The sequence below is a fragment of the Mus musculus genome, chromosome 13 (genome assembly GCF_000001635.26).
Source record: "Mus musculus strain C57BL/6J chromosome 13, GRCm38.p6 C57BL/6J".
In the NCBI taxonomy this organism is placed as follows: Eukaryota; Metazoa; Chordata; class Mammalia; order Rodentia; family Muridae; genus Mus; species Mus musculus.
Window position 1 is genome coordinate 105128124 of NC_000079.6, and position 21973 is coordinate 105150096.

The window sequence follows — 21973 nt, forward strand, 5'->3', positions numbered from 1 at the left end:
AGTCTGTTTTATGAGAACCTTTATTAACCCCTTCTTCCCCGTTATGCAGTTCTGAATCCTCCCTGTAGCAGGGGGTCTTCACTCTTGCCTGAAGATGTTTCTTTTCCCGGGTTTCAGCACCACTTGTTGCGCGCGCTCAACAGGCCAGGAAGAACGACGCTGCTACAGGATCCTTCTGCACACGTTTATTCAGTCCTGTTTCTTCTTGTTTATATCTCCCTTGTTTATATCTCCCTTGTTTTTATATCTCCCCCCTAATAGTAATCCTCTCTCGAATAATAATCCTCCCTCTAACCCGGGCCTCTCACTCTTATATACTCTCAGTTCCCATCCACGCACAGCAGGCCACGCCACCTCACCAGGCACACAGCTTCAGCTAATCAGGGCAGCAGGGGCAAATCTCCACCAAATTGGATTCACCTGTATCCTGGTACACCTGCGCAGCACTCAAGATGTTTGTGTCTTATATGAGGAAGTCAGGTGCAAGTCATATGACTTAGCTGCAGTCCCTGGCGCCTTTGGGACTGCCGCCACACCCGCTCCCCACAGAGGAACCGGAAGGAGGGAATGGGGATCAGAGTTCAAGAATGCATTATATGTATACATGAAATTCTCATTAAAAATAAATGACTTGATTAAAGTATTTAGAAATGTAGCTCATTCAGGTATTTATTATTATGAATATATATATGTGTGTTTAAAATTAAGCTTCCAAATTATTAAGCTCCATAGAAACAGAAATTGTTGTTGGTGATAAATCATAGGAATTAACTTTTAAAATAATATTACTGGGACAAATATTGCATTTCATTAGATTTAGGATTTCTCTTTTCCTTTCTTCGGTTCTTGATTGGAAAATGAAATTTTATGTGATTATATGAAAGATGCTGGAGAGGCTCACAGTGAGTTTTTGTGTTAAGTTTATGGGGCTAAAGAGGTGGCTGAGTTGTTAAAAGTGGTTGCAGATGCGCCTGATTATTGTATGCTAGAATGCAGAAGGAAAATAATTATGGTACTGGATATGGAGTCACCCAGTCAAAGTGTGGGAGATAGGCTACGCTGTAGCTGGGGTTCCTGGAGATCAGAAGGGAGCAAACACCGACCAGAGAGGAGCCTGGCTGTTCTGCCTCCAGATAGAGGGAAAGGCTTAGATGACTTCTGGGATGGGTCAAGTGATCATCATTTTGCCTGGACGACCTCAGGTGCTCTGACTCTTGTAGATGCTAAAATGCTTGATCTGGGACAGAAGGGAGTGCATGCTATGCATTTAACAGACAGGCTAAAGTCTCAGCAACATGCTTACCCTCCATCCTCCTGTGATCCCTACCTGTCCCAGTGTATGGACATATCAGGCCTATCTAGCTTGTCAGAAAGTGGGAGCTCTAGGAAGCACTACACTTAGTATTCTGTAGCTTTTACCTCCAGTGGTATAAAATGTAAACTTATTTTAAAGTAAAATTAGAGATTTATAATAAATGTTCCCAATGTAATTACTTTAGTGTTAGGACAGGCAGACAGATGTTTGTTTTTAGGTCCCAGGTACACAATAATAACTAATAAGTGCCAGAGACAAGTGAATGAATGTTTTCTGTGAAATATTATTCTTATTTTCTTAATTTGCATATAATAAAAAACTTCTAAAACAATTTAGGCATGAATCAAGACATACTTTCTAGGGCACACAAGCCATGAATTGCCTGGAAAAGAGCTGCATTTGGTTTTAAGGCTCTTAATACATCGTCCCTGTGTGTGTTTTAATTGTTTGATCAGTGCATGTACTGTGGGAGCAGCGATGGTTTCCCATATCCACATTGTTTTTATCCAGAACATAGCGAATATAGATATTCATTTATAAACACAAGCATGCATCTCTTTGTGAATTGTATTTAATTTTATGTTTTCTGGATTTGAAGGGTCTGATATAGTTGATTATGGTTTTTACAACTGTAATTGTGAAAACAGAGATAAATATTAGAATAATAATCTACACCACTTTTGTATGTCTTAGAAAATTGCACTATCAATCTAGGGCTTTTATCTGATGTAATCAACAATTGTGCTGGCGTTTTGGCAATTTACAGTCTAAATTGGTGCAGCGTATCTGTTTTGAACGGTGGTGGTATTATTAGTGCCACAAGTCACATGTTTCTTATCAGGTTACAGCAAGACAGGCAGAAAGGGTGGAGTAGCAGTTCATTACTGCTAATTTATAAAATCCTGTCTGAGTCAACACATTGGCTTATGTCTCCTTTTGCTTAGTGTTCTTCACTCTGAATCCCGATATTGTCCCCGTCTCCTGCTCACGTTGTTATGGTTATATGTTTTCTTTTCTTGGAAAGAACTTAACTATAACAACTGTAATAGAATAGAATACCATTTTCTTTATATAATTCCATAACTCCATTTGGCAACTCCTTATTCCACACATTAAGTCAAAAAACAATAAAAATGTAAAAGCCACTCTTTATTGCACATTGACAATATAGTTGACAACTGTCTAGTTAAATGAATCACCAGGTTAATTACAGTTTGGACATGCACTGATCAGTAAGGTTACTAAAAGTCAGATTTGTTATTTCTCAAGTGATTCATTGTGAAGTTGGAAGGTGTTAATATGGCTCTCAAACATAGCTCTTGGGTGTTAGTCTTACTGCATGTAATATTTTGTTCTTACAATAGTTAAAAATGTTGCACCAAAGCTATGAAGTCTTTACAAAAGGATAGTCACATTTTTGGTAATAGGAGACAGAAGTAGAGATATTCAGAAATCAAAATGCAATATATACCCTGCTTGATTAGTTCCCAGAGAATATGGTCTATCTTTAACGTACATCATTTGCCTAAGAATACATAGTGCTTGACTAAACATCTTAGTAATAATGATGGTATCCATCCAGATTATTCATTTTTTCTACTATTTTTAAATGGAGGTAAAACCTCAGTCTTTACAATCATAGTAAGTATAAAAATGACATTGTAAAATCAGAGCCCCAAGTCCTAAAGTAAAAAGTATGAATTAGTAGTGCACTGTTTCTAATGGCTGGAGACCAGCTCATGAATAAAGTTTAGGTTGTTACATGAAAGAAATTAATAAATAAATCCATTACCCTCAGGATTTCTATAAACACTAACAATTTTTATAATGCAATATTATAAAAACTTCGAAGCACACTTTGAAAATGTTCAAGCCATTGTTGTTTACATTTATGATTGTTCAATTAGAGCAGAGTACAACGATTCCTAAAACGGAAAGAAAAAATAGCAAAGAAAGCAGAAAACAACGAATCCAATGACCCAGTTCACTGAATAAATATAGATGATCACCATATCCATGTCAAACCACCATCCACGGCTGTCGTCCTCGAAGTGCAGGTAGTCCATCCTGTGAGCGCCGTGCGGGAACTGCCTCCGTGTCACTGGGGCGGCGCGCCTGTGGAATCCTAGGAGATACCGGAGGAAAATTACTTTCCAGCTCACTGAACTCAAACACTTGATTTTATATATATATATATATATATATATATATATATATATATGTATATATATATATATATGTATATATATATATATATGTATATATATATATATGTATATATACAGTAGTATCTCAGCTCTTGACAAAGCCCATCCTGGCTTTATTGGGTGGTGTCTGACAGTTGATATTTCAAAAATGAACAAGTGTCAGAAGTCCCAGTTTGGGGGGTACATAGGGCAGGGCAGCAGACACACTTGGATCAGTGACCTGGACCACATTATTCATAACATTGGCATCATCTGACATAACTTGTCAAGGTTATTTTCACTTACAAATTTTTCTAAATTTAAGCCCCAATCACAACTGCTGCTGGAACTTCTGCTTGTCCCCTTGGATACCAGCTGACTTTTGTACCTTCCACCTTAACGATTCTGTGCAGTTATTTGAGCAGAGTTCTATGAGAATGTATTCATGCTTTAGCCCTGAGTAAACTGGACAGACATAATACAAAGAATATTAGCTTTAATTTTCATAGTCTTCAAACTATGGGCCTTCTTAGGGGACTGAATGGCGGAGAAAAATATAATCCCTTGATAAATTTCTGAAAAATACCACATCTCAGGACATTCTGGGTGGACTACTAGCTAAGTGTCTAGTGCCTTAGTACAACCTGACCAGCAGAAACTTGGTTTTGTTGGTGGGCCAATGTAATGGCTAACTTACTGGCAGCTTGAGACACCTTGAGAGAGGGAAGATCAATTGAGAAATCATCTAGATCAACTAGTCTGTAGCCATCACCCTGAGGTATTTCCTTAATTGAAAAATGATGTGAGAAAGTCTGAGACGCTGTGGGTGGTGCCACTGCTGGGCAGGTGGGTCTGAGCTTTATAAGAAGGGCAGCTGAGCAGCCAGAGGGTGAAAAGCAGTGCACAGTGTTCGTCTCCAAGCTTTGCTTGCGTTCCAGCCTCCAGGTTCCCGATTGCTTTCCTGGGTGATGGACTGTGACCTGTAAGCCAAATAAGCCTCCTCCTTCCTCAGGTTGCTTCCGTTTATAGTGTTTGCCATAGCAACAGAGACGCAAACTCAAAACAGCCAACATGTAATATCTAAGCTTACCAAATACAAAGAACATTTAAGAAGATCTATACCTCACTATTAACTTTATTTTTGTTTAGCTATTGCATACTTTATTTATTTATTTATTGCTTAATTACTGTAGAAGAAGGCAGTAAAATATACTATTTGATTGTATGGAAAAAGCTTCTGGCACTTGCTAGTGATGGGTGGTCAAGGTCAGATGAGGCTCCAGCTCAAAGCAAATTCTGCTTCATCATCTGTAGCAACTGAGTGTGTGAAGTGGCCTGCTCCAGATTTGGCTGCTAATTCAGACAGCAAGGGTGGATTCACCTGGCTCTCGGCATGGCTATTTAAAGCCCAACCTCTTTAATCGGAACAGTTCTTGCTGCTGTTTGTGTCAAGCTATGGACTTATTTGTAGTATGTAGGCTGAAACCACAAAGGACCAGTTAAAGGGAAAACAGTGTATGCTTTAGAGTGGAATATGGGCAGGTTTTAGACAATCTGTAATCATCCTTACCTGACTTCCTATCATTTCACTTGATATTTTTAATTATTAACATTCATAGACTATAACGAGCTCAATTAGGATGATATCAGATTTTTTGTTTGTTTGTTTTTGGGGTTTTTTTTTTGCATTGTTAGCAATCAAACAGGCTTATTTATAGGACTCTATTTAAGCCCCTCTGTGAATGTGTCACCTTCAGTATACTGCAACATGTGGAAAAGGAACAAAGTAATGAAGTCAGCCTTGCTGGGTTGTCAAACATCTAGCTTTTCCTTCCCTAACATCACATACCATGTGCACACTCTGGTATAAGGCCTCATTAAATATTACTAAAATATTTTTTCCTATCCCAGCAGCTAGCAGCAGCTAGTAAGTGCTGGGAGAGAGACAGCCAATCTCCTTTAAGTGTGGTGATCCTTAGATCATCAACCATGCTCCGAGAGTAGGCCCCGTCCCTAAAGTGCTCTGGGCAAACACATTGGACTTGATGGGCTTAAAAGAAAATTTTAAGCCAGAATCATTCCTATCTAAAGGAAACCCAGGGACAAAAAATGGAGCAGAGACTGAAGGAAATGGCATCCAGAGACTGCCTCACCTAGGGATCTATCCCATCTGCAAACATCAAACCCAGACACTATTGCGGATGCCAAGAAGCCGACAGGAGCCTGGTATAGCTGTCCCCTAAGAGGCTCTGCCAACACCTGACAATACAGGTGCAAATACTCACAGCCAAACATTGGACTGAGCCCTGAGACCCCAATGGAAGAGTTAGGGGAAGGACTGAAGGAGCTTAAGGGGATTGCAACCGCATAGGAAGAACAACAGTATTGACGAATTAGACAGCCCCCCCCCACCCCCCGAGCTCCCAGGGACAAAAACCATCAACCAAAGAGTATATATGGGTGGGTCTACAGCTCCAGCTGTATAAGTAGCAGAGGATGGCCTTATCTGGCATCAGTGGGAGGGGAGGTCCTTGGTCCTCTGAAGGCGAAGGCCTGATACCCCAGAGTAAGGGGAATGCGAGGGTGCTCAGGCAGGAGTGGGTGAGTAGCTAAAGGAACACCCTCTTAGAAGCAAAGTGGGGGTGTGATGGGGAGTTTGTGGAGGGGAAACCAGAAAGGGGTCAACATTTGAAATGCAAATAAAATAACCAGTAAAAAAATTAAATAAAAGAAAAAAACCAAACCAACCAAGAAGCTGAAAAGTGACTAGGAATGTGGGAGTGTATCCATGAGGAGGTGGTCAAAATACACTGTATAACGTTCTTAAAGACATAAAATATTATTTTTTAAATTTAATTTTTCTGTGTTGTGGGGTAAAGCACATATGTGCTATCTTTTTTCATTCAGAGGAGCTGGACTGCTGTGCACTCAGCCTGTGGGCCTTATCACGAGATAAGAGAATGCCAATCTCAGCAGCCTTCCTGTTTACAAAGCTGAAGTCAGTACTGTAGGAGAAAGACGAGGCAGGGGGAGCTTTTCTCACACTCATAATCACCCAAAGGCACCAAGAGAAAGTCCCAGAGTTTTTATCACCTTTCACAGCGTCTCCACCTATGCAGGCTAGAGATGAGGCAACGCTGCTCATTACAACTCACTGTTAGGATTAAAGATGGGCTCTTTTCCTTGGTCCAAAAGGATGCTGTAAAGGCCTGCATTGTTCAGATTTCAAGCTGACTGGTCAGAACTTAAGTGCATGGGTCAAGTAACTAACATTGCTAGTATGTATTGCACTAGTGATACTAATGCCAGAGAACATGAGCCAGAGTGGACACAGGACAAGAACCGACTCATGATGGGTAGGGGTCCACGGCTGCTCTCTCAGGCATCCTCGGCTGAGTTGAGTGCTGTGATAGTGTCTTCCACCCTATCAGCGTTACCATTCTCCTGTGTGCCTATATCCTGCACATCTGGAAGAGGGCAGGAGGAGACAGTGGGGGAGATACAATGCATGGCACCAATTAGATGAGATGGTTTTTATGTGTGAACTAGATAGTGACCACAGGCTGGCTCATTTTCTTTGAATCTTTTTTAAGCAAGGAGGGAGAGAGTGGGAATTTACAATCTTTGGGATTTCTTTTTTTTTTTCCTTCTAGTTTCTTTACTTTTTTATTTGATATTTTATTTATTTACATTTCAAATGTTATCCCCTTTCACTGTTTCCCCTCTGCAAACCCCCTATCACATCTCCCCTTTCCCTGCTTCTATGAGGGTGCTCCCCAACCCACTCACCTACTCCAGCTTCCCGGACTTGGGATTCCGCTACACTGGGGCATCAAGCATTCCCTGGACCAAGGGTCTCTCCTTCCATTGACACCCAACAAGGCCATCCTCTGCTATATATGTGGCTGCAGCCATGGATCCCTCCATGTATACTCTTTAGTTGGTTGTTTAGACCGTGGGAGCTCTGGGAGTTTGGTTGGTTGATATTGTTGTTCTTCCCATGGAGTTGCAAACTCCTTCAGCTCCTTCAGTCCTTTCCCTAACTCCTCCATTGGAATTTCTAAATGGCTGTTTTTGAATCAAAGTGTAAAACGCACTTGACAGATATTCTGTAGGAATAAGTAAACTCTGAGATCCTATTAGAAAACGTTAGAATACAAACCTCCGTGTTTAATTTTGTCTCCACTAGACAATGATGGCTACACAAACACAAATGCCACGTCCAGTATGAGGATGGAATGAATTAACCCAAGCATAGGGATGGTCCACAAAGAACATTCAGTAATAGACAGACTCATGGTTTTGATACAGGAGGAACCTCATTGCCTTTTGTATATATATATATTTTTTTTTCTGAATTACTAATCTCACTATTCTTAGCTCAAATAATTTCTACTTTCCTTCAAATTCATTGATTTTTTTTTTCTCTAAGTCAGTTGGTGACCTTAAAAACACCATCAGGATATCACATGGTAAAACCAATTTATTAAATCTTATGGAGAGTATATGAACTATAATTTAGCAAAGATCTAAAGGTATTTTGATATGGTGCCTGCCATAAAGAATTTCAGGCTTCCGAGCTTCTGACCTAATATCCACTTATTAGTGAGTGCATATCATGTGTGTTCTTTTGTGATTGGGTTACCTCACTTAGGATGATATCCTCCAGATTCATCCATTTGTCTAGGAATTTCATAAAATTCATTGTTTTTAATAGCTGTGTAGTACTCCACTGTGTAAATATACTACATTTTCTGGATCCATTCCTCTGTTGAGGGACATATGGACTTTTTCCAGCTTCTGGCTATTATAAATAAGGCTGCAATGAACATAGTGGAGCATGTGTCCTTATTACATGTTGGAGCATCTTCTGGGTATATGCCAAGGAGTGGTATTGCTGGATCCTCGAGTAGTACTATGTCCAATTTTCTGAGGAACCACCAAACTGATTTCCAGAGTGATTGTACCAGTTTGCAATCCCACCAGCAATGGAGGAGTGCTCCACTTTCCCCACTCCTCGCCAGCATCTGCTGTCACCTGAGTTTTTGATCTTAGCCATTCTGACCTGTATGAGGTGGAATCTCAGGGCTGTTTTGATTTGCATTTCCCTTATGATTAAGGATGTTGAACATTTTTTTTTTTTTTTAGGTGCTTCTCAGCCATTCGGTATTCCTCAGTTGAAAATTCTTTGTTTAGCTCTGTACCCCATTTTTAAATAGGGTTATTTGGTTTTCTAGAGTCTAACTTCTCGAGTTCTTCGTATATATTGGATATTAGCCTTCTATCGGATTTAGGATTGGTAACGATCTTTTCCAAATTTGTTGGTTGCCTTTTTGTGGTATTGACAGTGTCCTTTGCCTTACAGAAGCTTTGCAATTTTTATGAAGTCCCATTTGTTAATTCTTGATCTTACAGTACAAACCATTGCTGTTCTGTTCAGGAATTTTTCTCCTGTGCCCATATGTTCGAGGCTCTTCCCTACTTTTTTCTCTATAAGTTTCAGTGTCTCTGGTTTTATGTGGAGTTTCTTGATCCACTTAGACTTGAACTTTGTACAAGGAGATAAGAATGGATCAATTCACATTCTTCTACATGCTAATTGCCAGTTGAGCCAGCATCATTTGTTGAAAATGCTCTCTCTCTTTTTTCCCATTGGATGGTTTTAAATCCTTTGTCAAAGTTCAAGTGACCATAGGTGTGTGGGTTCATTTCTGGGTCTTCAATTCTATTCCACTGATCTACCTGTCTGTTGCTGTACCAGAACCATGCAGTTTTTATCACAATTGCTCTGTAGTACAGCTTGAGGTCAGGGATGGTGATTCTACCAGAGGTTCATTTATTGTTGAGAATGGTTTTTGCCATACTAGGGTTTTTGTTATTCCAGATGAATTTGCAAATTGCCCTTTCTAACTCTATAAAGAATTGAGTTGGAATTTTTATGGGGATTGCATTGAATATGTACATTGCTTTTGGCAAGTTAGCCATTTTTACTATATTAATCCTGCCAATCCATGAGCATGGGAGATCTTTCCATCTTCTGAGATCTAGCACATGAAACTCAAGAAGAAGGAAGACCAAAGTGTGGATACTTTGGTCCTTCTTAGAAGGGGTAACAAAATACCCATGGAAGGAGTTACAGAGACAAAGTATGAAGCAGAGACTGAAGGAGTGACCATCCAGAGACTGCCCCACCTGAGGATCCATCCCATAGAAAACCACCAAACCCAGACACTATTGTGGATGCCAACAAGAGCTTGCTGACAGGAGCCTGGTATAGCTGTCTCCTGAGAGGCTCTGCCAGTACCTGACAAATATAGAAGTGGATGCTCACAGCCATCCATTGGATGGAGCACAGGGACCCCAATGAAGGAGGTAGAGAAAGTACCCCAGGAGCTGAAGAGGTTTGTAGCCCCATAGGAGAAACAACAGTATGAACTAATCAGTATCTCCAGTGCCCCCTGGGACTAAACTACAAACCAACGAAAACACATGGTGGAACTCATGGCTCTAGTTCCATATGTAGCAGAGGATAGCCTAGTCAGTCATCAGTGGGAAGAGAGGACCTTGGTCCTATGAAGGTTCTATGCCCCAGTATAGGGGACTGCCAGGTCCAGGAAGTGGGAGTGGGTGGGTTGGTGAGCAGGGGGAGGGGGGAAGGGATAAGAGGTTTTCAGAGGGAAAACTAGGAAAAGGGATAACATCTGAAACATAAATAAAGAAAATACTAAATAAAGAATTTCAGTCTTCAACGCTGATAATTTCTTAGAAATTATCGTCCTCATAGCATGTAAGTTTGATTTATTTTAAACTGATTTAATCAGTAAATTAAATCAATTTAAATTTAAAACCTTAGTTTCTCCTTAGCAAGATGAAATAAATAGTAGGCTAAGGATTTCATCTGATAGGGACTGGTTTCTGAGTGCCACTAATCACGGTAATAGCTGTTAAGTCTTTTCTGTTTCAGGAGCCATGCTTTGCCCCCATACAAACGACATCATCTCGGAATCAGTGTCCCTGAATCCATGGTGAGGCATACAAATACTTGAATATCTGTAACCCTGCCACGCTAGAAATATGTCTGAATTGGAGTCAGTGGAGCAACGAGATTCTGAACCTGGAGTTCACTTTCATGAGCAACATAAAACTTCTGTGTACAGCCAGGGTTAAGAATTACTTGATCCAGTGTATGTATGGATGTATTTCAACCATGCTGTATTAAAGTATAAACAAGCAAGGAGACCCATGTTCATGCATCCTGGAGGGCTTATCATTCCAGGGTGGGAGCATGAGAAAGGATATTATAATGAAAATTGCAATCTTCAAGGAACCTTAAATTGTGTATTTTTGTACCAATATTATGAATACTCTATCAACTCAAGATACTGTCTATGTGTATTTGGATGTCTACACAGTCCTCCCCCCGAACCTCCCAGTCTGCTAATAAGATGAATTCAGCTATATTTTCCAATTTTTCTAATGTGGAATAGCTTTTTAATGTATTTAAAGTTAGTATGTATTATAAATGGGTTATGTTATGCAGTTTCCATGCACTGTTCTTACTAGTCCTCCTACTGTGTTCCTCGCCCTGTGCCCCAGGTTCCAAGCCTCTCCTTGGTCTCCTCGTCCGTCCCCGACAGTCCTCTCTGTCTTCCTGCTTTGCACATTCTATCACCTGCTTTTTGCTTCTCTCTGTTGAGACTTCTTTTTAACTGTTATAGTATGTGTGTGAGTGCCTGTCTGCATGTGTGTAGGCACACATGTGCCTTGCACACTGTGGAAGCCTGAGGTCACTGTGGAGGGCCTTCCCTGACTGAGTCAAGGTCTCTCACCAAGCAGAGCAGGATTATCAGGGTAGTCAGTTGTCCTGCTTGCTCCTGGGATCCCACCCCTGCCCCTAAGCACTGTGAACATCATCGGGTGACCCCCAAGCACTGTGAACATAGTTGGGTGTTGGGGATCAGAACTCTGCTTCTTACACTTACGTGCCAAGTGCTTTATAAATCCACTCACTGAGCCATCTCTCCTGCCTTACGGTCTTTTTTCTTCTTACTGTCCTTTTCTTGTTCCATTACTCATATCTCCCATATATACAAATTAAAACACAGGATAACCATATGAATGGAAACATGGTATTTTGTCTTTCTGTGCCTGGTTTATTTTACTTTCCATAATAATTTCTAGTTCTTAATGCTTTAAAGTCTACTAAAGCGATAGATTTCCTCCATGTTTATATTTTAAAATCACATCTTTCTACACACTACCAGTGCCATACTGCCTGCTGTTAACTGGCTTACCTTGTTCCTATTTCATGTGATATTTCTTCACACTAAAGAGGAAGTGGGTCTGAGATACTGCTTTCCTGGTTTTGCCTGGTTTGTGTATCATGTCTTTTCTTTACTGCCTTTGTAAAAGACGTTTGTGGTCAGACAAGGTTTCTCTATCGTTGTGTGTCAATATGTTTTGAAAGCAGAGATAATGTCTGCATTCTGGCCTATCCCTCCAGTGATATTTGTATAGTACACAGTTGTGAAAGATAACGTGTTCCCACTAGAGCAGAGAGAAGGTTTGCACAGTTTGGAGGCACAGTACACTTAGTGCTTGCTATTAAAGACAGGTTCACAAGCTCGGTATTGTGCTGTGTCTCTCACCCCATGACACACACAGACAACACCTGCTCTCCTGTGAGATAGCCGATGGGCAGGAGGCTCAGGTATCTTGCACAAAGGCTGCCTCTCTGGCTAATCTGTCAGAAGTCTTGTGTACTTCACAAATATCCATGAAACTGGATAAATAATGTGTTAACTTGTAAACAGGTTAAATGTCTGAGGCTTAACAGTTCTGGACACTCGAAAACTTGTAATTGTTTTTTAGCTGCAGGAACAGTTTGCATAAAGTTAGAGTCCTTGAAAGTTTCTTAATGTATCCCATAAAACTACTTGAGTCTATAGTCTGCCCAGATGCAGAGATAATCTCTCTCTTTTTCTAAAATAAAGTTTTAATTCTTTGATAATAATTTCATTCAACATATTTTGATCATATTATTTTCCTTCCCCCAACTCTTCCTTGGTTCTTCCCCACCTCATTACCTGTCCGGCTAATATTATTTCTCTCTCAAAAAACAACAACATGGTGTCTGGCTGTGTGGGCCAACCACTCCTGAGCACAAAACCTGCACTGGAGTGTGGCTGATGGACCACACTGATGGATCAATGCAGCGAAGAAAACTGAGGGCTCCTCTCCTGTCAGCTGGCAGCTGCAGTGGCTTCTTGTGTTGGGGTGCAACTTCATTCCTCCTTCTCTTTTGTGCTGAGATTTTACAAAAACCTAACACCAGTTGATTTAATATCATGTTTTCTAGTCTTGAGTCATATATGTAACAATTAATATTATCTTATTATATACATTCAAATAAACTGAGCGAAACGTCTCACAGCTAGGCTACGCTTTGGATCCTTCATGGATATTCTAGTCTTGTTCTGAGTTTGGGGCTTATTTTTATGTCTTTGCTGCTGGAAGCCAGACACGACTATGACACTTGACTTTTAAAATGACTGCAAAGAACAAATATGTGCTTCTAGATGGATTTTTTAAACATCACTTTTAGATGCTGCAGGGGTCTCTTCATCCACCGCAGCAGCCAGTCATGTGACAGACAGTGGCTGCTCCGTTGTCCTAATGGCTGACATGGAACGGAGCAGCCTGCAGTCCAGGGAATGGTATTTTGGTGTTAATATGAATTCTAACAAAAAATAATGAACTAACTTATCAGACAGAATCTGACTGGTTTTATTTTATGAGAAAAACAATCTTAATGAAATGAACTTCAGTGAAATCAAGGAGCAAGAGAGACCCATTTAAAACTCTTCCAAATTGCTGTTAGGTTTTGAAGGTGTATAAAATCCATTAAACTTCCAGAAGTGACTGTTTCTATTTTGTAAAAAGAATTTTACCTCCGAATGATGACTCTCATATCTTACATAACAGGGCTGTGACCTTTTTCCCCTACAAAATATAGCTCCACTTCATCTTTTCTGTAAGGATTGTAAGGAGCTCCTTTCGAGGCACTCGGCGGTGTGAGCAGCGTGCAGAGTGTTGGTTCTCCGTGACTTTCTGTATGGTGTATTTGCTGCGTGAATGGGTGGGTGGCCGCCCATGAGCACAAAACTCAGTGAAGAGGGGAAGCCATTAGTGTCTCACTGAAGCATGTCCCGAATCAAGTCTTTCAAATGTATTTCCGCAGTGATTGAATCTTATTATGAATACACTGAAAAGACAGTTTGAAGTTCTCATGGAAAAAGTTCTTTACAGAGTCCTGGAATAATGCTCAGAAGGAGACATGCCCTGTTTTTCCTGTGGGATGGGCCAGGCGAAGGACAAACCCCGGTGTTTCACCGCTCTGCATCGTTCACATTACGTAAGGGGTTCTGTGTGTGGAAGGCTGACTGATGGAAGGAGGGCTTAGTGGAGGTGGAGCGAGATATTTATAGTCACAGATAGGTATAGACTTGCTTGGTTAATAGACTTGAAAAGTTAGTGCACTTGCATTTCAAATGTCATCCTCATCTTCATCTTCAAGTCCCCAAGTCTAAGGTATTAAGCCTGCAGAATTTGGCCTTTTATATAGAAGTTAAAATGTGATTACTTATCGCTCTAGCACACTTAGATTTTGGATCTTATCATTTTACCATGCTGAATTATGAAGTAAAATGGTTTTTGAATCTATAACCAAGTGAGAAGTACTATGCTAAAATTACACACACACACACACACACACACACACACACACACACACAATTTGCTATTAACTATCTTGGACAGAACAACTCAGTCAATGTCATTAATTAGATGCCCAAGGCTGTGCACACCATTACGACTGTTAATCCACCTGCCACCGTAACCCTCAAACAGAATCATAGTCAGCAAGCAGGAGCTTCCTTCCCCTCTTCCCTAGACTCTGCTTATCTCTGATCTACGGTCTGTTTCTGTGAGTTCACTTATTTCAGACATATCGGTGGGATCATGAGACTTGTGTCCATACTGCAGTGTGTACGGTCATGGACCTGCTTCCGACCTGTTCTATGTACACACTACGTTTTGTTTATCCATTAAACTGCACAGGGATACTTGGCTTCTTACTACCATTTGGCTACTGAGGACAATGGAATAATGAACACTGTCATGCTTGCAGCTACCTTGTTTCAGCTCCTGTTTGAACTCATGTGTGTGTGCGCGCGCTTATGCATGCAGGAGTAGAACTGTAAAGTCATATGGTGATTCTACATTCAGCCTTTTGAGGATCTTCCAAATTGCTTTCATGGTGGGCTGCACCATTTTACATTTTGCTAGCAAGGTATAAGAATTTCAATTCCCTCTTGCCAGGATTTCTTATTTTCTGTTTTAATTGATGTTGCCACCCTATCATGCCTAAGTCATCTTGTAGCTTCAAATTCCAGAATTAATTCCATAATAATACATGATATTGAGAAGCTTTAAATACACAATGTAGCCACTTGCATGGCTCATTAGGAGAAGTGTTGATTCAAATCCTTTAACTATTTCAAAGCCGATTTCTTACTGAAGTGTTTCTTTAATATATAATGGATATTAAGTGCTTGTGGAGTATGCAAATATTTTCTTATATTGCCCTTATTATTTTCTTGATAAATGTGATTTACACAGAACTCTATTTGTGATGAAGTACAGCTTACCTATTGTATCTTTCGCTGCTCGTTCTTTTCATATGTATCTAAAGTGTCTACTGAGCTTAGAGCTTCAGCCTTCTGCTTTATTTGCACAACTATATGGTGTTTAGGCCTTATTCTTAGGCCATTGCTCCATTTGAAGTTAATGTTTAATAATATATTTTAATGGACACACAGCGATTATTTACACTAACATTATTGGTGGGAGCTCAAACACAATACATTGCTCATTTTCTTTAATGTAGTATAATGTAGTTGTATTCTTTTGCATAATTTGCTGAAAAAGTTTCTCCTTGTTGAATGGACTTAGCACCCAGTAAACACCTATTGTCTATAGATATATGGTATGTTTTGAGTCTCTATCTCTCCCACCAATGTGTTTAGCTTTACATATGATCATACCATACTGTTTCAACTACTATACATCTATAGTAAGTTTTGAAATTGCTAATACTGCATTTCTTTACTTAAAGTGTCTTCCCATGTATTGATTTGTTTATTTATTTTGTGTACCTGTGTACACATGAGCCTGAGGACATTCATAGAAGACAGAAGACAACCTTGGGGGTTGGTTCTCTTCCCCCACCATGTGGGTCCAGGGAAAGTCTTTGAACCGAGGTCATCAGGCTTGGCACCAAGTACCTTTGTCCCACAAGCCATCTACCCAGCTTAAGACCTTTCCCTCTTAATTTACTCAGGAGTCCTTAAATTGTGGTAGGAATTTGTAAACTCATCTTTTAGTTCTTAAAGAACAGCTGTTAATATTCTGATACACATTGAATTGAAACTATTATTAGCTTTGTGTAGTACTTATATATATTACATTAATATTTTTAATCCAGTCACATAATTTTTTTCATTAATTTCTATTTTTTATTGCCTCTCAGAACTCCTATAATCTTCAGGCATGTTATTAGATACTACTGTATGGATTGCCTTTTAAATGACCTTTTTGCATTCTCAAGCCTTGTAGTGTAACAGACTAACCCTAACCCTGTAATCCTCCTGCCTCTCTCTGTTTTCTGAGTGCTGAGATTACAGGCTTGGACTACCACACTCAGTTACAATGGATATTGCTAAATTTGTTTACTAGTATTTGCAGGTTTTTAATTATCTGTGACTTTCTATATACATTTGCAATGCCATCTGTATGTAGAGAGAGTTTTATTTTCTGTTCTGGAATCAATCGTTTCTTTTTCTTAGCTGTGCTTAAAGCAGATACTTAAATGATTTCAATCTTTTTAAAAAAAAACATCAAGAATTAATTTGTGGCAGGGCTTAGTGTTTAACTTTTATATTACACCAGAAATGAATGTGGCTCTATGTATTTTAGTATTTTCCTTAGTTTGGGAGTAATATAATTCTCATTCCACTAGGTAACATAGCATGACACTATGTTTATAGTTCTATACAATCTAGGTTTTTATGATCTGTTAAAAAGTTACCACAATATGCTAGCTATAATTTATTTTTATTTCTGTTTCTAGGATAAACATGATGAATGCTAAAAGTACACTTTTTCTATTAAAAAAGAAACGAAGTAGGAATTATGAAGTCATTTAGTGCAATAGTTCACAACTTGTGAGCTGTGCCCCCTTGGGGAGGCTGAACAAGCCTTTCACCGGCACTGCCTAAGACCATCAGAAAACACAGATCATTACGCTTCAGAATAGTAGAAAAATTACAGTTGTGAAGTAGAAATGAAGTAATTTTATGGTTGGGGTCACTGTAACATGAGGAACAGAATTAAAGGGTCACAGCATCAGGAAGGTTGTGAACCACTGATAGAGTGAGATTAGTGTTAACTAGGGTGATTGCTTTATAGGATTTGGATAAATATCTCCAACATCCTTCTATTTTTAAATTAACATTATTAAGTATATGTGGGCCTAGTATTTATTCTTTTCCTTTTTATACTTTTGAAATATGGACCATTGAATTTAGGGCCTTCACACACCAGGCAGATACTCAGTCATTAGTTACAGTCTCAACTCAGAAGGTTTCAATGAAACAACTTCATAGTCAGATTTGAGGACCTTTCCCCAAACAGTAAAATATAATGTCTTTCTTCCCGGAGAAACAGAAATTGATTGTTTACTTCTTTCTCTGACTAATATTGAGTACAGAATAAAGTGGATGTGTCTTAGGGTTTTACTGCTGTGAACAGACACCATGACCAAGGCAAGTCTTATAAAAAAACAACAACATTTGATTGTGGCTGGCTTACAGGTTCAGAGGTTCAGTCCATTATCATCAAGGTGGGAGCATGGCATTAAACAGGCAGGCATGGCTCAGGCCAAGCTGAGAGTTCTACATCTTCATCCAAAGGCTGCTAGTGGAAGACTGACTTCCAGGCAACTAGGGTGAGGGTCTTAAGCCCACACCCACAGTGACACACCTCCTCCAACCAGGGCACACCTATTCCAACAAGGCCACACCTCCAAATGGTGCCATTCAATAGCCCAAGAATATACAAACCATCACAGGATGTTTATCAAATTTTCCATTTATAACCACTTAATGATATGTTAAAATTTTAAGTTTATTGGTGAAATTGTGACAGGAAGCTTAGCCCAAGGTCTCATTTCATTTTACACCAAATTGTACCATGTTGTGAATTAGTTTACCAGGAAATACCCATGCATGTTGGAACAGGACGTTCTGGGTCATCATAACCTTTAGTAAATTATTCACCTATCAGGAAGGCTCCACTTTACACATTAAAAATCAAGAAAGACTTGAGTTTGGCTAGCTTACTATGGATTACTTTTGAACTGTAGTTTCAGTTGGGACAGAGCTACAAAAAAGATACCAGTATTATGATATCTCATGCAAAAATATCCAAAATGCTGCTTTTTTTGTAAAGATAATTATTTTTCAAATCAAATTTGTATTTAGCCCCAGCTTGGTGTGTGTATAAATATGACAAATACAGACATATATGTCTTTTTAAAATTCCTTATGACATTTAAAGAACGAGCAACACCTTATATTCTAACCTGTCTGTGGCCTCAGCTGCACCCAAAGGTGCTGGCACAGACATCTGGGTATGTCTGGGTGTGGGGGCTTTTCCATTTGGCTGGATGTGCCAGTGTTCAGCAGTGCTGGGACCTTAGCAGCACTGGTGAACAGTGATGCATAAGCAGAGCTCTGGAAACACTGGAGTGGCCAGTTGTTTTCCAGGCTTTTTGTCAGCTAGAAGAGTAAATAAGCAGAAAATGGATGGTGGGAGGGAGTTAGATTATAATTAAAGCTTACTACTGGACAAATCTATCTTGGAGATCATGGCTTAAATATTTGAGGTATCATCAAAGCTGTGAGATCCATTTCAAATCAAAATATTTTCTGCAATTCTACATCTATAAATATAAGTTATTAGGGTGGTGAATTAACTTGCCCCAGGATTATCATGTAACACTTGGGTTTATAATCTACATAGTTGGTTAGAAGCTAAAAGGGAATATATTTTCTTCTGTTTTGATGTATGCAGTGATTTTCTGGTACTAGTTAAGTATTTTGAATTCTAAACCAATAGGAAATATTCAGAAAAGTCAGACTCTGCTAATTCAATGACAACTCAATTTATGATGCAACACTTTTGCCATTTTTAGAGAATGTTTTTCTTTTCAGAATTCGAGTCAAAGCACTATTGCTTCCAGATGTCCTCTTTCCACAGGCATGTAGAATTCCCAACATCAGTGCTCTCTTGACAGCCACATTATCAACAGAGCCCTGAGGGCCTCACATAGAGCTATCAGTTTGTGTGTGTGTGTGTGTGTGTGTGTGTGTGTAATTTTCTTTTAAGGAGAATTCACTTATCTACTCTTTTTTGATGTGTATGAACTCTTGGGACTTACCAAATAAAGAATCTGGACTACAGTAACTAGAAAAGGATAATAGCTATTTCAGAGTGGATTCAAAATTTCAAGTTATTTCAAATCTTTTTGGAATGTTTTGAGAAATTACAGCCTTATTTAGATCAGAAAAATTAACAAAAGAAAATATGTCTTAATGGAATATGTTAATGTTCTCTTTGGTTAGAATATAGGATTGAGGATAGAATAGTAAATAAATATTTTCAAATTATAACATAAAACCCATAACTCACCTGTAACCCTGAGTTCTGCTTAGCCTACCTCTAAAATATTTCAGCCCAACAAATATTTTAAGCAGTTAACAGTACCGTCAATTTTATATTACCAAAATGTCATTTTTTACCAAATAGTGATATTCATTACTTTTTAATGGAATCATTATTACAGTACAACCTTAGAAAACTTAAAGCATGATGTACAATAAATCCCTTACTAATAAAAACTGTTTCATTTCCAACATCCCTGTGAAGATTTTCTGCACTTAACATTTTATTCTTGAGTGATAAAAACTGTAACATATATGGCAAGGTAAAGAATTCAAGTTTCAAAGTGTTTGGTTGTTTGCAAGTTTCACTGAGAAATGACACTATGAACTTTAAAATGCTTTCATACTACCCTATAAAATTTAATAAGCTCATACAATAGTAGTTGTTGAAATTTGTGAGAGTAGACCTCTGCTTTAGTGTTCTTTTGTTTCAGGCCATAAGTCAGTTGCCCTGTGGAATCAAAGGAAACATCTGTAATACAACATCCTGTGGTAAGTCATGGTGGCCGCTCCATTAGCTGCACAGAGCTCTGAAAGGAGCAATCATCTTTATGTGTGTGCATGCCTCACATTTCCCAAGGGAGAAGCGAGACCTCACTTTCCTTGACACGCCTGTCACTTATTTTGGGCACTTTTTTCTCTTTTGTGAATCCCCTAGTGGCCATTCATTAACACACTTTGTTCTGTCCTGTGGATTTTGACAGTCTGATGCTCTGTAGCACAGACAGCACTTCACGGACTTCCTCCCTATTGTCTGTCTCATCATAGATCTTTCTGTCCTCTCTTCTGCTGTCTTCATGGTATCACATGACATGGTGAATGCAGCCATGAACTCAGAGCAGCAGGCTGCTGGGCAGACTTGATGCAAGGGCTGCCAACATTCTGTCAAGGTGATGGGCTGTGAGATCATGGGGACCTGTTGGGTATGGATAGATGCTGGAAGAAGACTCATCACTTTTAGTGATCAGCCCCTGGTGAGTCCCCTATGCACCTGTGGAAGGTTCCATCCCATGCCCATGTGGATGTTCCTGGTTTAAGTCAGTGGATCATGCACAAAGTGGTGGCAGACAGATGGGATGCAAAGGGTAAGAGAGGTTTGGAAGAGATGGAACGGAAATGGGACCAGAGTTATTACATACACATATTATGTCCATATATTACATTCCATGTATTACATACATGTATGAAACTGTCAAAGACCATGTTTAATAAAAATGAAAAAAAATTCAAAATTAAAAAATACAAAAACATGGTACTTTATGCAAAAAAGGGAAAGTACAATTAATGACTTAGACACAGCATTGCTGGTAGTAATAAGCAGTCCTCAAATACCATAAAATTTTCTCCCAGCATGGTGCTTTCAGTATATGTACTAAATTGTAATTTGGGAGATTGCAAATTTCTCAAAATTGGACTGCACTTTTAATTAAATTCTTATTTTCTAACCAAAACAAATGGGAAACTCCCACAGACTATAAAGTACCACTGTAGTAGGCTTCTATACCAGTATATAGTTAGCAACATTTTTATGTAAGATCAGACTCTGTTGACCGCTTTATAATGTCATATTCCCTCTGATGAATCTCACTCTTCGTAATAATTCACACATTACAATCTGAAAGTCAGAGATTTTTAAAAAAGGATCATTCAAGGTCCTTTTCCATTCAAGACTTTCCAATTCTACTGCTTTTAGAGTCTATGCCAACCCTACTGCCCTGCACGAACACAGAAATCACTCAGAGGGCTTTAAATAACACTGACCTGTGCTGGTTTCTTAGTTGAGAGACTAAGAAAATGCCTTCATGAGCTATCTGGTAAACACCCTGTGGGACATTTTCTTGATTAACGTTTCATGTGAAATGGATCCACTCACTGTGGGGTAGTGCTACCCCAGGCAGTGTCCTGAGTGGGATAAGAAAGCAGGCTGAGCGCGCCATCCATGCGAGCAGGTCAGTAAGCAGCACCCCTCCATGGCCTCGTATCTCATTCCTGTATCCAAGATCCTGCACGGCTTGAGTCTTTGTGCTGGCTTCCCTACATAGATGGAGTGGTACCTGAAAGTATATGTGGAGTAAACCTTTCCTCCATGCTATTTTACATCAGCAACAGAAATCTAAGATGGGATTCCTCTCCAGAGATTTTTGACTTAATTGGTCTGAGATTTGCCTAAGGACTAGGATTCATTTAAACTCTAAGTAACAAAAGAATAGAAACATAATCAGAGGGTTTTTTCCCCCCCAACAAAGAAAACAACAAAACCTTAGCTTTTCAGTTCCTTCATGTGGCAAAGAATGGAAAGTCTATGTTTGGGAGATAGGTCAGTTGTTAAAGCTACAGCATGAACAAGAGGCCTGAGTCTCATCCCATGTACAGAGCTAGTTATGGTCCTGTTATCCCACACTGGGAAGGCACCCCAGGGAGTTCCTGGGGGCTTGATGGTCAATTGTCCTGGCCTAATGGGTGAGCACCAGACTCAGGACCTAGTGAGAGATACTGTCTCAAAAGGTCAAGAAGGCCAGCTTCTACAAAAGGGACCTTGAGATTGGCCTCCATACATGGGTGCACACGTGACATACAAAGAAACATTTTACTTTTCAAATAAAGGTAGTTGAGAATTCTGAGTATTTCCA

At 39.5% G+C, this 21973-nt stretch overlaps 1 protein-coding gene across 13 annotated transcripts in view; it reads right to left on the bottom strand.

The window, feature by feature from the left end:
- Nucleotides 1-2443: 2443 nt before the first annotated feature.
- Nucleotides 2444-21973, bottom strand: part of Rnf180 (ring finger protein 180) — a 164252-nt gene continuing 144722 nt past the window's right edge. For 10 of the 13 annotated variants that reach the window (XM_017315607.2, XM_030247413.1, XM_030247414.1 and 7 more), the window contains exon 8: nt 2444-3440. In XM_017315607.2, the coding sequence (XP_017171096.1) occupies nt 3241-3440 (200 nt within the window). In that variant the 3' untranslated portion in view covers nt 2444-3240. Of the gene's footprint in view, nt 3441-19370; nt 21378-21973 lie in introns of those variants that run through there. The other 3 variants (NM_001360890.1, NM_001360891.1, NM_027934.2) reach the window with 2 other exon arrangements.